The sequence below is a fragment of the Gossypium raimondii genome, chromosome 6 (genome assembly GCF_025698545.1).
Source record: "Gossypium raimondii isolate GPD5lz chromosome 6, ASM2569854v1, whole genome shotgun sequence".
In the NCBI taxonomy this organism is placed as follows: domain Eukaryota; kingdom Viridiplantae; phylum Streptophyta; class Magnoliopsida; order Malvales; family Malvaceae; genus Gossypium; species Gossypium raimondii.
This window is the reverse complement of record NC_068570.1, coordinates 58613859-58629101: the sequence shown is the minus strand read 5'-3', so window position 1 is coordinate 58629101 and position 15243 is coordinate 58613859. Positions and strand designations below refer to the sequence as shown.

At 32.4% G+C, this 15243-nt stretch overlaps 2 protein-coding genes across 4 annotated transcripts; both read left to right on the top strand.

Annotated features, from left to right (window-relative positions):
• Positions 1-1119: 1119 nt before the first annotated feature.
• On the top strand, positions 1120-6856 carry LOC105773569 (regulator of nonsense transcripts UPF3). Of its 2 annotated transcripts, XM_012595571.2 has the most exons (13): positions 1121-1375; positions 2003-2109; positions 2321-2416; positions 2555-2653; positions 2757-2836; positions 3198-3290; positions 3900-4014; positions 4877-4977; positions 5160-5394; positions 5500-5646; positions 5947-6053; positions 6145-6201; positions 6290-6856. In XM_012595571.2, exons 1-12 carry the CDS (start codon positions 1236-1238, stop codon positions 6181-6183), a joined length of 1359 nt encoding a protein of 452 aa, XP_012451025.1. In that variant the 5' UTR covers positions 1121-1235; the 3' UTR covers positions 6184-6201; positions 6290-6856. The 2 variants fall into 2 exon arrangements, with proteins under 2 accessions (XP_012451024.1, XP_012451025.1); XM_012595570.2 differs by having other exon boundaries at positions 1120-1375; positions 5160-5646.
• Positions 6857-8042: 1186 nt separating this feature from the next.
• LOC105774288 (peroxisome biogenesis protein 2) lies at positions 8043-12302 on the top strand. 2 transcript variants are annotated; one of them, XM_012596733.2, is made up of 8 exons: positions 8043-8335; positions 9460-9576; positions 9686-9839; positions 10369-10505; positions 10616-10716; positions 11033-11150; positions 11645-11811; positions 11997-12302. In XM_012596733.2, exons 1-8 carry the CDS (start codon positions 8222-8224, stop codon positions 12124-12126), a joined length of 1038 nt encoding a protein of 345 aa, XP_012452187.1. In that variant the 5' UTR covers positions 8043-8221; the 3' UTR covers positions 12127-12302. The 2 variants fall into 2 exon arrangements, with proteins under 2 accessions (XP_012452187.1, XP_012452188.1); XM_012596734.2 differs by lacking the exon at positions 8043-8335 and adding an exon at positions 8639-8676.
• Positions 12303-15243: the final 2941 nt, after the last annotated feature.

Sequence of the window (15243 nt, the reverse complement as noted above, 5' to 3'; positions counted from 1 at the left end):
AATTGCTAGTTTGGATCTAACGTGAATCGTATTAAAATACATTGATTAAATTGTAAACTTGTGTGTATTTATGGCACGAATAACTTGATTTTGACATAAAAAAAGAATATAAATTGTACCATAAAAAGAATGTCAATAAAATGTAAGCCTTCTTTTACTGGATAGATTAAAGATGCCTATGCAATAGGTATACATGTGTTTATAATTTGGTCCATGTATTTTAAATATGTTTCGTGTCAAATTTAAAGTGACATTTAATGCCCAAGCTAATGGCTAAGCTAATGAAGGACTTAATTGATATAATATTAAAATATTGATGACACAATTAAAACAATTTTAAGTTGGGAAACCAATTTAGATTCTGAATTATAATTGAGGACATTTGGTGAAATTAACTTGACTTAATTATGAATTTTTTGGGTGGAATTAAATTGTATATTTTTTAGATAGTAAAACATAATTTCACCATTTTAATAGTCTATATCTTTATAATTTTTAAAGGATTAAATAAAATTTTTATCGTATTTAAGGGGTCAAAGTGCAATTTTATCATTATTAATTTAAAATTTATTAATTATAAAAAAATTTAAATGAAATAATTTTCATTTTAAGGGGGCCGGAACCCCTGCCAGCTCCATGGCTCCGCCCCTGATCATTGTCCTATACAAAAACTATAAAATCAATCTAATTATTGGTAAACACTTGAACTTACACTACTGTTTTTCCATTTTGTTGCATATAATTCGATGAACCGATCATTTTTCCTAATATAAATTATCGAACAACTAATTTCTAGAGTACCGACTTAACATGAAGGTTTAGTAGTGCTGCCTAATTAGATTCTTCGTAATTTTAGTAGAGTATAAGGAGCAAATCTTAATAAATTAAAGTAAAGAGACTAATCTTAATGTTTAAATAGGAGAAGGATTGAAATTAAAAATTATACCTAAATTACCGCTATAAATTTAAATAAATTAATTTGATTTTATAGTTAATTATTTAATTAAGTATTAGTAGAGATTATCTACAAATTAATTATAAATTATAAATTTTAGTATTTTAATAATAAAATAAAAATAATAAATAAATTATTAAAAAGGGAAAAAGAAAATAAAAATCCCTGTGCAAAAAGAGACTCTCGTACGAAAAACTTTTGCGTTAAGACTTTAGAAATAAAAGAAACTGGAAATTGAATCCCTAAAAAACCCGAAGGAATTTGAGGAAGAGAAATCGAGATGAAGGAGCCGTTGCGTAAAACGAAAGTGGTGATAAGGCATCTACCACCGTCCGTCACCGAACCCTTTATTATTTCTCAAATCGACGATCGTTTCTCCGATCGTTATAATTGGTTCTCTTTCCGTCTCGGCAAGTCCAGGTTAGGGTTTCCAACTTTTAATTTTCCTTATTTCGTTTCTTTTTTTTGGGGGGGGGGTTATTTGTATTTTGTTTTCTAGTTTAGTTCCTAGGGTATCCAATTAGGCACAATTTGTGATTGCACTGTTGAATTTCTTGTTTATGCCTTTAAGAGTTGGTATTTGATAAGATTAAGTTTTGTTGTTTGGATTAAGACAGTAATTTCTTGTTCTTTAGCAGCTGGGAAGAAGCCGGGGGGGGGGGGTAGGTTGGAATAATTGAAAGTTAAAATTTGAAACTAATTTCAGAGCTAAGGTTATTCTTTTATGTATTTTTTAAGCTAGGAATATGGTTTTCTTCACTATGTTTCCTTTCTTTGCTTCTTGGAGAACTGCATGGAATTAAAAGAAATTATCATAAATTTCAATCCTGTAAATGCTAGTCATATATATATTTTGGCCAACTAAATGTTGGTCATAGTAGAAGGCTTGGGAAGAAGATGAATTTAACTAAGATATGATTGAACATTATGGAAAATTAAGAAACTTTTGAAATTTTAATTTGAACATGCTTTTATTTAGTTATTTTCCTTTACTCCATTTTTTGATCCTTATGGATTTTTTTTGGTTGGTTCTTGAAACACTTGCAGCCATAAGCAACAGAGTTACTCCCGAGCCTACATAAACTTCAATAGGCCTGAAGATGTCTTTGAGTTTGCTGAGTTCTTTGATGGGCATATATTTGTTAATGAGAAGGGTACGTTATGGTTAAATGGTTGATCCTTTACGACGCTTATGAACTGTTGGTTTAGAGGACAGCTTACGGAATTCTTTCTAAAAATGTGAAATACAACTGTTGTTTGCATTTGTTCAATTTGATCGCAATATGTTAATTTCTTTGTCTCTGAGTTTAATATACCCATTGATCCTTCTATTCTAATTTATCATTTTGATGCCCCTTATTTCAGGTACTCAATTTAAGGCCGTTGTTGAATATGCTCCTTCACAGCGTGTACCAAAGTCCAGCTCTAAAAAGGATGGTCGTGAAGGGACCATTTTCAAAGGTGCATTTTTTTTAATAAAAAGAAAAGGAGTTTATTGTTAGGCACATATATTTAACAGAAGCTTTTCTAACTAACATTGAAATGATAGTTATAGCTTTTTATCTTGTACTAAATCTTCTTTTTCTTTTATGAAACTAGATCCTGATTATCTGGAATTTCTCAAATTGATTGCAAAACCTGTTGAGAATCTTCCCAGTGCTGAGATTCAGTTGGAGAGAAAAGAAGCAGAACTATCTGGTTAGTTATGGTAGAAGGAATAAAAAATTGTTAAATCTAGTTCTGAGTTTTTGCCACCCTAATATGAGTGTGATTTCCTTGGCTGTACTTTATTCTTTTCTAGGTGCTCCAAAAGAAGCTCCTGTTGTTACACCACTAATGGAATTTGTGCGTCAGAAACGAGCTGCCAAGAGTGGAACTCAGGTATTTTACCTTGGAAGAGTTGCAAGTTTATATCATTTTGTTATTTTTAGTTCATTGCGCTTGCATCTGTGTGATCCAACTTTATTAAAACATGATGGGCATATCGTTGACAGAAAAGGTATTTGCATGGTTTCTTTTCCTCTTAAATTTCCACTTGAATTATTAGAATCCAATTTGACCAGAAAGTGTCCATGAGATGTCTGTCACACATGCTGCGGTCTAATATTTACTAATGTCTCATTGGGTCACTATTTTCTTGAGATCCTTGTGTTTAAAATTGTTCCAGGAAAAGGAAATGGAAACAGAAATGAATTAATAAGCTGTCCTTTAGTGACCACATTTTGGTTTGTTTTGATGATAGGGGTCAATCACTATAAGAAAGGTTGGCAGAAAAATATCTGCTGTGTCTACAGGCAAGCCTGGATCAAGTGGCAAGGGATCTGAGAAGAAAAAGGTCTGTGTCAATAGCTTTATTATTTATTTCATTGCTGGATATTTGAGCATATGGTTCTTTTGCTACATGAATATAAACCTTTCAGTACTTCCGAAAATTAGTATATTTGCATTTTTGTAGATTTCTCTTATAAAGTCGTCCTACTGGTGAATCAGGGGCCTTTTATTTGTACAAGAGCATAGCTTTTGCTTATCTGGATCATCTGCTTTATAATTGTGACTCTGTTCTTAGTTCATATTTATTCTTGCTTTCTCCTTGCATGTAAAGATTATTAGGAAGCAACTTATTGAGGCACTTGCGGTTGAATAAGATGTCAAAATTGGCTGGTTTCTAAAAATTGAAGCACCTTGAAAGTCCTTTGGAAATGCTTGTAGGATGGAATCCTTAGGTGAATGCTTGTAGGATGCTTTTAATATTTTACAAATCATTGGAGCAAATTTTGCATGAAGTTTTGATATCCTAAAATATTGTATTCATCGACTCTCTTTCATATGAAGTTATTCTAAATGATCCTTTCCAATGATCATGTGTTACTTTGTGTGCGCGTTTGATTTTTGAAGATGGATAGCTTGTTATTTTCTCATTTGATGAAACTTGTTTGATTGGCAGTATATTCAAAAAGACAGTGCAAAAGGTGGGAAAAAATCCAATTATTTTGTAGCATCCAAGCAAGAGGATCAATTAGTGACTTCTGTCGCGAAAGAAATGAGAGAGAATGGAACTGGTAAGGGTTTAAACAGTCTTAGCAGAGGTTATGATCCACATAGATCTGTGTTAGCATTTATACCAACTTGTTAGTGTTATAATCATGAATGTTTGCATGATGCAGGTCTAGTGAAAGAAACTAAGTTATTGATTATTTTTGCACATAAAAATGGCTCATGCTGTTCTCGTGTTTGTTACTGGGTTAAATTAATATAAATCTGTGAGTGCTCAAAGTTGTCTGCTAACACATCTCATTAAATGGCTAACCAGAAGGCTTAGCATGTTCTATGAATGTGTTTTATTGCGAAGCTAATTCTATATGTTTCTGAAAAAGGACTTTTGTACGCTTTAACTGCTATCAATGCCAATGCCACCTGTTATTCTGCATTTAATTTTACCTGTGATGACCCTTCCCTTATAACTTGGAGACCAGAGAGATTATATACATTTTATAGATATAGCTGACCCATGTAACACTGATATGCTGCTGCTGCTATTTTCTTATAGTGCCTTAAAAGGGAATGCATTGAAGTTTTGCTTAATGGAGCCTCCATGATGGATCTTTAGGTCAACTTGAGTTCATACTTTAGAATACAAATTATCTCTATATTTCATATGGCTGGGTGAAGTTGTGAAATAATGCTGACCTTTTTTTCTTTTTTTTTTCCCTGTTATCATTTATTATACCGGAACAAGTGCAAGAGCCGCTTGCCATTCTATTTGCAGTTCATTTTGATTGTCTCTGCATATATATGTTTAAGTTGATGCTTTGTTGTCTCTGGACTTGTTTGAATTATCTCCTTTTCATTTGGTTCTTAATTTTTCTTTTTCATTGTATTTCCTTCCCTTGTATTTTTGCTTAATAACAAATTGCATTGCAGTCTGTGGCATTGATGGTCCTGTAACTGGAATTACTTTTTCTGCTGATTCTGGGAAGAAAAAGATCCTTCTCCTAAAACCAAAAGATCGAGAGGCACCTAATGTAAGATATTTTCATTTTATTTGTCTCATTTTTATTCCTCACGGTGTCCGTTTTAAGCTATATTTAAGTTTGATATATACTGGGCTGAGAATCATTTTATATTTGCTTATGGAGTTGACTTTTGAATTGGTTCTTTCAATTTTATGGATGCATATAATGATGATCTCCTTTTGGATTCCTAGGTGCCAGAGGGTGCATCTGAACAGCAGGGTGCATCATCTCCTGTAGTAAATTCACCTGGTTCATCTGCTTCAAGACAGGGTCAAAGACGCAAGGCTGGTGGAAAGTTAATAAGGAGCATACTTTTGAGAAATGAAGCGGGCCAAAATCAATCTTCAGCGGCAGTCCAGCCTCAGCAGAAAACTCAAAGTCCGGACACTGTCAAAAGACCTCCCCAGCCAACTAATACACGATCGGGTATGAATGGTCATGTCCCTAATGAAATGCCTGCATTGAAATCTGATGGTGATACAAAAAGAGTTTCAGATGATAAGTTCATCAAAAAGGGATTGCATGGTTCAGGTTCTGGAAGTGAGAAGCATGAAAAACGTACAAGAAATAAGGATAGACCTGATCGTGGTGTATGGGCCCCTCTTCATCGTTCTGATGTTTCACAATCCAGCGAGGAGCGTTTGATACAATCAGTGCAGGCCTCTCGATCCATGGAAGGTATTAATGCTTCTGCACATGAATATCTGGTTTTTGCTAGTGTGGATGAATTTGGTATATAGTTCTTGTATCAAGTTGTCATCCTATTTGAATTTGCTAGAAATGAGGGAAGCTAATTTACCTCATTTTCTGCCTATGATCCTCCGGTTATTACCCAATGAGAAATGAAATGAGACATAGCTATTGATGTAATATTGCGTCAGAAATCTGTTATAGTCCATATCTATAATTTGATCAAGTCAGCATCGTTGTCTTGTACAGTAGTACTAGAATGTCATATTGATTGATACATTCATGCAGGTTCCAATCGACAATTCGGCCGGGGCCCTGCAGCCGATGGATCTGTCGTATCAAGTGAGGTCAAGCCTTCAAAAAGAGGAGGTGCTACTAGCTCCGGAGCCCATGAGGTCAGTAAATCCCATGAAGAATCAACTGCAGAATCTGTCATCTTTTGTTCACCTTTGGTTCTCATGTTCATTTCCTCTTATCTACTTGCAGAAACAAGTTTGGGTTCAGAAATCATCCTCTGGTTCTTAGAGAATCTATCTTAAACCGGTAAGCCGGTTTTGTATCCAATCCCATTAAGATTCTATACCTCAGTCTTCTTTCTGGGTTTGTGAAACTAATTTCATTCGATCTACAGGGTTTTGCATTGTGACCCTTTTGACCCAATTTCGAGGTTCTTATCTTCCGCCATGCTGCAATGACTTTTGCATATGCAACACAACCTATTTGCCTTGTTGGGTTTGCAATAGTTGTATTCTCCACAGAATATGTTCTTGATTAGTCCTTTACCTGGTACTATATTAATCCTCTTATTAGATGACTGTCAAGAGCAAGCATTGGCGAAGAATCGGATCGTCCGAAATTTGGTGTGGTCCGAAAGAGATGACTGACTGGATCAAGAATATTGGTGATAAATCAGTGGTGTTGCTGGAAGGGGGAGATTTTACTGGATGGTCTTGTGGGTTTCTTTTTCTTTAGTGTTTTGTTGAATGATGCAGTGCAAAGTTTTTTGAAGTTTGCTTGAATCATATTTGGTCTCGCTCTATATATTTATGAAAAAGAAGGTTGTAGCCTGGGAACTAAGAAAAAAATCGTACTCCGAACACGAACTCTGAACTTGGTATTGAAAGATGTAGTGCAAAGCGTTTGTAAGTTTACATGAATATCTTTTTAATATGAAGGTTGTACTTTGGAAGCTAGAAAAGGATCATAAAATTAAAGTAAGGTCATATGGATTTGATATATTTGAATGCTCAAGCAAGATTGAATATGGGTTTTATACATACTAATATAAAAAACTACAAGGAGATATTTAAAATTATAATATACGTTATGATTGAGTATGTGTATTATGCATGGACGGTAGGTGATATTTGATTAATTGAATTTAATTTATAAAATTTGTTTAGTATATTTCTAATATAATTAAAAGGTAATATTAAAATAAAAGAATTAAAAGAATTTTCACATTAAAATGATAAATAGATTTTATCTACTTATAATTTATGTTTTTTTAATTGCCAAACGATAAAACCTAAAAATATTAATAATTTGTACAAATACAAAATAGTTTAATTATAATTGTTATAAGGTTAACTTTATTATTCGAAAATTCTCAAATTAAAACTTCAAAACTAAGTTTCACATGCATTCTTTTGCTCAAAACTTTAATATTACCCCCTTTTTTATTTTTTTCCATCTTAAACAATTATATTATACAATTATTTATTCTTTTATCGTTTTGTGGGTGTGCCTAAAATCTTACAAAATAGACAAAATTACCGTCCAATCCCAAATTTAGGTTTTTATTGTTTAGGTTACCAGCTATTAATAAATTTACGTTTTGACCACTCAATTTTAAAAAGTTATAAAATGATAATTTAATTATTCAAAAATTTTCGTTTAAGTAATTTGGCTATTAAAATCATTGTCATATTACTTTCTTTGTTCGTACTACCTGCACCAATCGAAAGTTTTCCTTTTCTTTTCTTCTATAATTCATATTTTTTTCATGAAACAATTTTGAATATCATGAATTTGCACACTAAAATTCAAACCATTTTTTTCTCTAATATTCAACATTGACTGTCAGATCGACTTAAGTCTAATGTATGTTCTTCTACTCGTTGATAAATACTGATCCACAGTATTGATTGTCGAATCATCATTTGAAACTCACAATCAGACTTCAAAGAAAACCTTAATAGCCTAATGAAATAGTTCACCAATGACTTAAATGAGAATTGCAGAATAGTTCAATGACCATTTTGTAAATTTTTAAAGTTTAGTGATCAAAAGATAAATTTACTAATAATCTAATGACATTAGGTGCAATTTTCCCTATTATTTATTTATAAATGCAATAAATGAGTTGCAAGTTGCGAGTTAACTCAAGTCCACCTCTCGAAGCTTTTAGCATCATTTTCAGAAACAGAGCAGCCGAGTCCAGAATAATTCAATAAATTAAATAACCCCATCTTCAAGATTTCGACAACAAACAAATCTCAATCATATAAAATTTGCGCCAAATAAAGAAGAAGAAAGAAAATCATAATTTAATTTTCATCAAATGATTAGTTTTAGAAGCAATCCATCAACGGCACCACCGCCACGAGAAGATGCATGGATTACTTCTTATCAAAAGCTACTTCCTCACTGGCACTCTGTTTCTCTTTCTCATCAGGTTCACACTCTTTAATTTTTTTTTTGCTATGGATATTATTTTGTTGAAATTAAGCAATAAAAGAGGTTACCCTTTGTTGATTTTCTTTTTATCTGTTCAATTATTGATTACTGGCCTTAAGAATTCATGGGGTGTTTTTATTTATTGAAATCTATCTGGGAAATTTCTGGGTAACTCTTTCTTTTCATTTTTATATGAGGGTTTTGAATTTTTGGGTATTAATTTGCTAATGTTGAATGGAATTGCATTATTAAAATTGGGAAAAGAATGACAACTTTTAATCTATCTGGAGAATTTTTGGGTAACTTCCTTACTGGCACTCTGTTTCTCTTTCTCATCAGGTTTATTTTTTAAATCTTTTTGGTGAAAATTTGGTTGAAGTTGAATAATAAAAGACATTACCCTTTGTTGATTTTCCTTTTAACTGTTTGATTAATGATTACTGGCCCTGAGGATGCATGGGAACTTGTTTGATTATGAATTTTTGGGTATCAAGGTATAATTTTGCTAATGTTGAATGGAATTGCATTATGTAATGGGCAAAAGAAATGAAGTTTTAGGTTTGCTTGGTAGAGTAGATAGAAATGTGGAAAAGTAGAAAAATGGAAAGATAGAAAATATAAATTTTCATTGGTGTGCTTGGTAGGAAAGATGGAAAAATTGAATGAAAAAAATAATTTTTTTTTGATTCATTGTTTGGTAGTGTTGAAAAATAAGAAAAATAAAATAGAACTTTTGAAAAATGCACAATTTTGAATTTCCATGCTTGCATCCCTTATTTTCTCTCCTCGTTTCATTCTAATTTGGAATGATTTGTTTTTATGCATTAGGATGGAAAATAGGCATCTGTTTTCTTTCCTCTCAATTTTTTTTCCTGCCAAACACATTTACAATTTATTTCTTTTCACTTTTCCACACTCTCCTTTCATCCTTCCATTTTCCCCTCGACCAAGCACTCCCTTAGTTCTCTAGTTATAGATATGGAAGACTTTTATAGAAAGGTTTTGATCTTTTGGTGAATAGGTTAGAATTATACATAATTTCAAGATGAGATTCTTTTCTATTTTGCTGTTATTTAACTTTAGTACACTCTTTTATTAACTGTTCTTGGTCAATTGTTGCAGCATTCAACGCTACCGATATCAATATCTAGGGTTAATCAGTTTGATGCTGCCAGATTGGATATTGAGATGTCAGCTATGTTGAAAGAACAGTTGGTTAAAGTTTTCTCCTTGATGAAGGTAATGTTCTTTTTTTTTTTTTTGTTATTGCATCCATTAATGGTTTAATTATAAATGAAGTTGCGCAAACCGATTGTCTGAGTTTGTTTCTTTGTTTTATTGGGGTTAGCCAGGAATGTTATTTCAATATGAACCCGAACTCGATGCTTTCCTTGAGTTTCTCATTTGGAGGTTCTCAATTTGGGTAGATAAACCGACTCCAGGAATTGCTCTTATGAATTTGAGGTACCGAGATGAACGTGCCGTGGAAATAAGAGAAAATGGTAAGAAGGTCTGGACTTCTTTTTATTATTGTGCTACATATGTTGCTCCGGTTCTTCATTTTTCATGAAATGTCCATGTTCGTAACATTTTTGGACATGGATATGAGGATATAACCCTCTGCGAACCCTTCAAATACATGCAAAACTTCGAGGAAAAAACTAAACATGTCTGTGTTAGATGCATATCCAACACACTTGAGTCTGAGTAAAATGGCATCTTAGTTTGCTGACCAAATCATGCTCTGGTATCAGTGTTATTTAGACTTATTTATGATCATTGTTACTCGACTTTACTTATGACTGCAACTATCAGTGTTATTATATGAAAATTACATCTACTCCTTATTGGAACAATCTTTTTTAGCATATTTTAGATGGAGCAGTTTACCTTAGTTAATGTTTTCAGTTTTGAATTGTGTTTACTCCCTTTATGCTATTTAACATTGTCTTTTCTTTACTCGTTCCCTTCTTTAGTCTCGTGTAGCCTTATCAAGGACCTTACATTGTGCTGCTCTTTATCTTTCTGCAGTAAGAACGGGTTTGGAAGGGCCTGGGCTAACTGTTGCTCAGAAGATGTGGTATTGCATTGCCGCAGTTGGTGGTCAGTACATTTGGGCTCGTTTACAGTCATTCTCTGCTTTTCGTCGATGGGGTGATTCTGAACAGGTGCTGATTCATTGTTTGTATCCTTTCTTTTCTGTTTTCCTCTTCTTCGTGTTCTTCCTTGGGAAGAGTTTGGACATGGTCTGAAGTCGATTCTGATTTCCTGTCTTCAGAGGCCATTGGCACGGCGAGTTTGGGGTTTGATGCAACGTATTGAAGGGCTTTATAAGGCTGCGTCATTTGGCAACCTACTCTTATTTCTTTACACAGGAAGGTAGGTTTTAATTATTGAAAACGTGTATTCTTGAATCTCATTAGGAAAATAAATAATGCAAAAGGACACAAGCACCGATAACAAGCATAGTGATTTAACTTACTAGATTTTGTACCAAGTTTTCGTTTTATTCATCTTTATTGTTAGAAATTGATTGGTTTGTATGGTTATTGGATTGATATGGATTACCATATTCTACAAACACGAATGCTTGATGATTAGGGAACTTTTTAGGTGGTTCCGAAAAACCTGTTTTTCTATAACCACCTCTTAGCAATTGACATTGATCTGATTTCATCTGTTGTTTCTAATGCAGGTATAGGAACCTCATTGAAAGAGCTTTAAGAGCAAGGCTTGTCTATGAAAGCCCTAACATGAATCGAGCAGTTAGCTTTGAGTACATGAATCGCCAGTTAGTGTGGAATGAGTTCTCGGTAATGTTTCCTTTTACTTGTCGAAATGTATGTTGTTGTTTGTAGCCTAGTCTCTAACAGAATAAAAGACGGTACTTGAGGTGCATATCTATGGGGAATTTACGGAAAACCTATTTATCAGCTGTTAAAATTTAGTGTTTGGCATTATTTATTTCTGATACTTGAAACAAGGTTTTTAGAACCAGACTGGTGGTCAAACCGGTCAAGCCACTAGTTCGATTGGTCCGTGTGGTTCGATTAAATAAATCATTAAAAATTCTTAAAAAATATTTTAAAAAATCCGGTTCAATTAGTCTAATGCCTTTTTCCTGACCGATGCCCTGGCTGGTTCCTGGTCCGACCGCCCGGTTCCCGGTCCGACCGCCCGGTTCAGTCTGGTTCAAACAACCATGACTTGAAAACCTCACCTAGAATGAATAGGAAGGGCTGGCTGCTGGGAGTTGCTGTTGCGATGAATGTATTTTTGTACTTACATTTGCTTTGCTATTAAGCAGGAAATGCTGTTGCTGCTTCTCCCTCTTCTAAACTCTTCAACGGTTAAAAGCGTTCTTCACCCGTTCTCGAAGAACAAATCTTCAAGTTCTACAGAGGACGATTCGACTTGTCCCATTTGCCGGGCAAGTCCGACAACTCCGTATCTTGCTCTCCCTTGTCAGCACAGGTAAGTTAACTGATTCCTATCCTATTCTCCAGATATCCTTCTAGTCTTTGTTCACTGTACTTGCCTCGTGCAACGACGATTGCTACCATGTACACCGGTTTCCACTAAGTATATGCATTTGCAGTGTTGGAGATTAATTTTCAAGTATTGCTTGCCTGTAAATGGTTAAATTTTTGTATTGACAGGTATTGCTACTACTGCCTACGAACACGATGTGCGGCAGCTCCATCGTTCCGGTGTTCCCGGTGCAGTGAGCCTGTTGTGGCAATGCAACGGCATGGCAGCATAGTTGAACATAAAACTCATAATCAGTAATTTAGTTGGATAAGAGCATTGTACACTTAGAATATGGAACAAAATTGCCTGATGTGGGAATACAATATAGTTTGAGAAAACAATTGCCTTCTGTTTTGACCCCCCACTTGACTGTGGGGGAAATTAATCATTCTTTTGTCAAATTTTCACATTCATAATGTGGTCATTTTTTTTTTTAGCTTGGAATTTTTTTTTGACATTTTTAAGATATTTGGTGGATACAGATATATTTATCTATCTATATATATAACCAGCTCTTTTGAGAGCCATTATAATTGTCATTTTAATTTTTATTTATAAAAATTTGTAAGGGCATAATTGATAATTGCTCCATTTTCTTAATATATATTTTTAACCCCAATCTCTTTTCATCTCTTCTTTTCTTTTGCTTCTGTTTTCTATAATTTTTTTCTCAATTTTTAAAATTCTAATCTCTAAAAAAAAAAACTTAATCCTTTCCTTATATATATATATTGTTTATAATAGTTTTGTGAAAACTTTTAAATTACACATTTTAAAAAGAATTTATAATCTAAGAAATAAAAAAATAAATTGAGTAAAAGTGGAATTTTATTTAAATGAATGGATCGTTTTCGATATTTTATATTTTTTGAATTAAATCCATATGCATTAAATTATTTTAAGAGGTTACAATTTTTCTTGCTAAATCATTTTTATTTTTGATAAGTGGGGAGGGAATGAGATAGTATAGCATCGAATCTAAGTTCTTATGTCTACCATATAATGCTCTTGTCATTGGGTCAAGAGATTGTTAGTTTTGTTAAATCATTTTAAATGTTATATATATATATATATATATATATATATATATATATATAAACAATCTCATTATTTCTATTTGATACAATGCTTAAAACTATTCCTAGCTTCTTTTCAATCCATAAATGGAATGATAATGCGTTTCAATGCACTGAAATCTATGTTCTCCTGTATTGACAACAATACACATATCCATCGAGCTGATTCTCAATAGACTTACATATTATAATCTTAAAATTGCGTCATAAATTGTTTTGGAGGTTACAATAAAATATTAATTGTTTTAAAATGTTACATATATATTTTTTTTGTGTTAAATTAGTTTGTAGTCACAATATTATGATGTGTATAAAAACATTTTTGTCAAGTCGGTGCATGTTTTAGTTGTTTTTTCATCATTTTGGTTCATTTCTATTTAATTAATTTTTTATTTTATTCTTATCGTTGTTAAATATTTTTATTTCTCAAACTATATATTGTTTTCCATTTTATTTTTAATATTTTTTTCTTTTATGTGGTTCTTCAGGCTAATGAGATTTTTATCTTATTATTTCAACTATAGATTTTATTCATCTGTAATGACTTTTGGTATTTTCAATTTAGTTGATTTTTTTCCAATTATGGTAAATAATCATATTTGATGAAATTTTAATAAATATGATAACTATAAAGATTAGTATGAAGAATTCATTCATTATTGAAATTCATAAGTCACCGGAACATTGAGCATATTTCTCGAGAAGAAAATAAAATCGTAGACATGATCATTAAATCAGTATGTGATAGAAGAATGGGTCTAAACTTGATGGGGGGCTCCATCACCATGTTTTATGCTTAATGTTTAAATTTTAAGTTAGATATATTTAAGGGAAAAAAAAACTGAAATGTTCAATTGTGGAAAACCAAACGAGGGCAGTAGAAATTCAAATTCTTGGGCACATATATAAAAGTAGGGATCAACATTTCGATTGAATCGAGTCGAATTAAGTAAAAAAATTTGAGTTAATTGAGCTGAGTTTTATTTTATCATTCTCACTTGATTTAAAGTTTTTCCAAATCAAGTTGAGTCGAGTCAAACCAAGTGAAATTGTTTAAATTAAATTAAAAATTAAGCATATAAAATTAAAATCTTGTTATAGTATAATTCATTCCATTTTAGAGCACATAAATTTCAAACCATATATATTTAAAAGAATTTCAAAGCAAATAAACTTAAATTGTTAATTAACTTATTTAGATCCCAAAATTATTATTTTAGAAAAAAATAAAATTTATTTATAAATTTTAAAATTTTTAAAAATATATAAAATTAGGAATTTGTATAATTATTTTGAATTTTAAAAATATTTTGAATTATTTTGTAGTTTTTGTTGAGAGAGGTCAATTTATTCATTTTCAAAACTGACAGGGACCAATGAGGATATTTACACCAACATGTTATTCGAATTATTCAAATTAATTGAATTATTAAATTTAACTCGAAACTTGATAATATGCAATAAATTTTGGAAGGAATCTGAACTTAGATTGGGAAACCCAGTGCAAGATTACTGTTGGATCAACAAAAAGGAATGACAAACATTTGGCCCCACTAAACTCAGGAGTTCTTCAATTTAAAGTTCAAAGCTTTAAAACTATGTCAATTGATTCAATGAGCCTTTCTTCGTAAGTTGATGATTTTGATGGGTGTGTGTGGAACCATTTGAAACTTTGTTAGACTTAAATGAAAAATATTTCATCATGATCAACTCAAGTGCTAATACATTCATTATCTTTTAGGACAAACGTAATATTGATAGCAAAACCGAAATAGAAACAGTTAATTAAAATAAATGAATGTAAGACTTGAAAGAACAGAGAAAAGTATCTCAAGTGGTTTCATTTTCTCATTCTATTCTTGCCACCAATATTCTCTTCCCTCAATGGTGAGCAGATTCCCTTTTGCACTGTTTAAGTTGAGAGGAAGCTTCTTCAGTTCTCCACAGTAACTTACAGAAATATGTTTCGTATCCATGCAGCACATGCAGCCAAGGAGCAGCACATGCAGTCGAGCCATTCATGCACCTGCTAAAGAACCATGCTGCTGTTCACTTTCAATTATGTTTTGGTTACTTCAAGCTGACATTTTGTATCTTAGTTTGATTTAAACCTAGTTGGTGATGTATTTGATATAATTAGGTAGTATTGAGCTGGTAAATCAGCTTTTTCAAAGTGTACAAGCAATGTTTAACAAGTTTCAATGTTGCTTAGTGGTAGTAGGTAGTTGTTTAGGTGAAATTTGTTCATTTTGATTAGCCTATGTCTGGTATATGTATTGACTTTATGCGAACTTCAATG

Excerpts from the sequence above, each read along its gene's own strand:
- LOC105773569 (XM_012595570.2), top strand. The coding sequence starts at position 1,236 with ATGAAGGAGCCGTTGCGTAAAACGAAAGTGGTGATAAGGCATCTACCA. Across the intron at positions 2,837-3,197 it reads CTGCCAAGAGTGGAACTCAG|GGGTCAATCACTATAAGAAA; the intron begins GTATTTTACCTT and ends TTTTGATGATAG. Across the intron at positions 3,291-3,899 it reads AGGGATCTGAGAAGAAAAAG|TATATTCAAAAAGACAGTGC; the intron begins GTCTGTGTCAAT and ends TTTGATTGGCAG.
- LOC105774288 (XM_012596733.2), top strand. The coding sequence starts at position 8,222 with ATGATTAGTTTTAGAAGCAATCCATCAACGGCACCACCGCCACGAGAA. Across the intron at positions 10,506-10,615 it reads GATGGGGTGATTCTGAACAG|AGGCCATTGGCACGGCGAGT; the intron begins GTGCTGATTCAT and ends TCCTGTCTTCAG. Across the intron at positions 11,812-11,996 it reads GCTCTCCCTTGTCAGCACAG|GTATTGCTACTACTGCCTAC; the intron begins GTAAGTTAACTG and ends TTGTATTGACAG.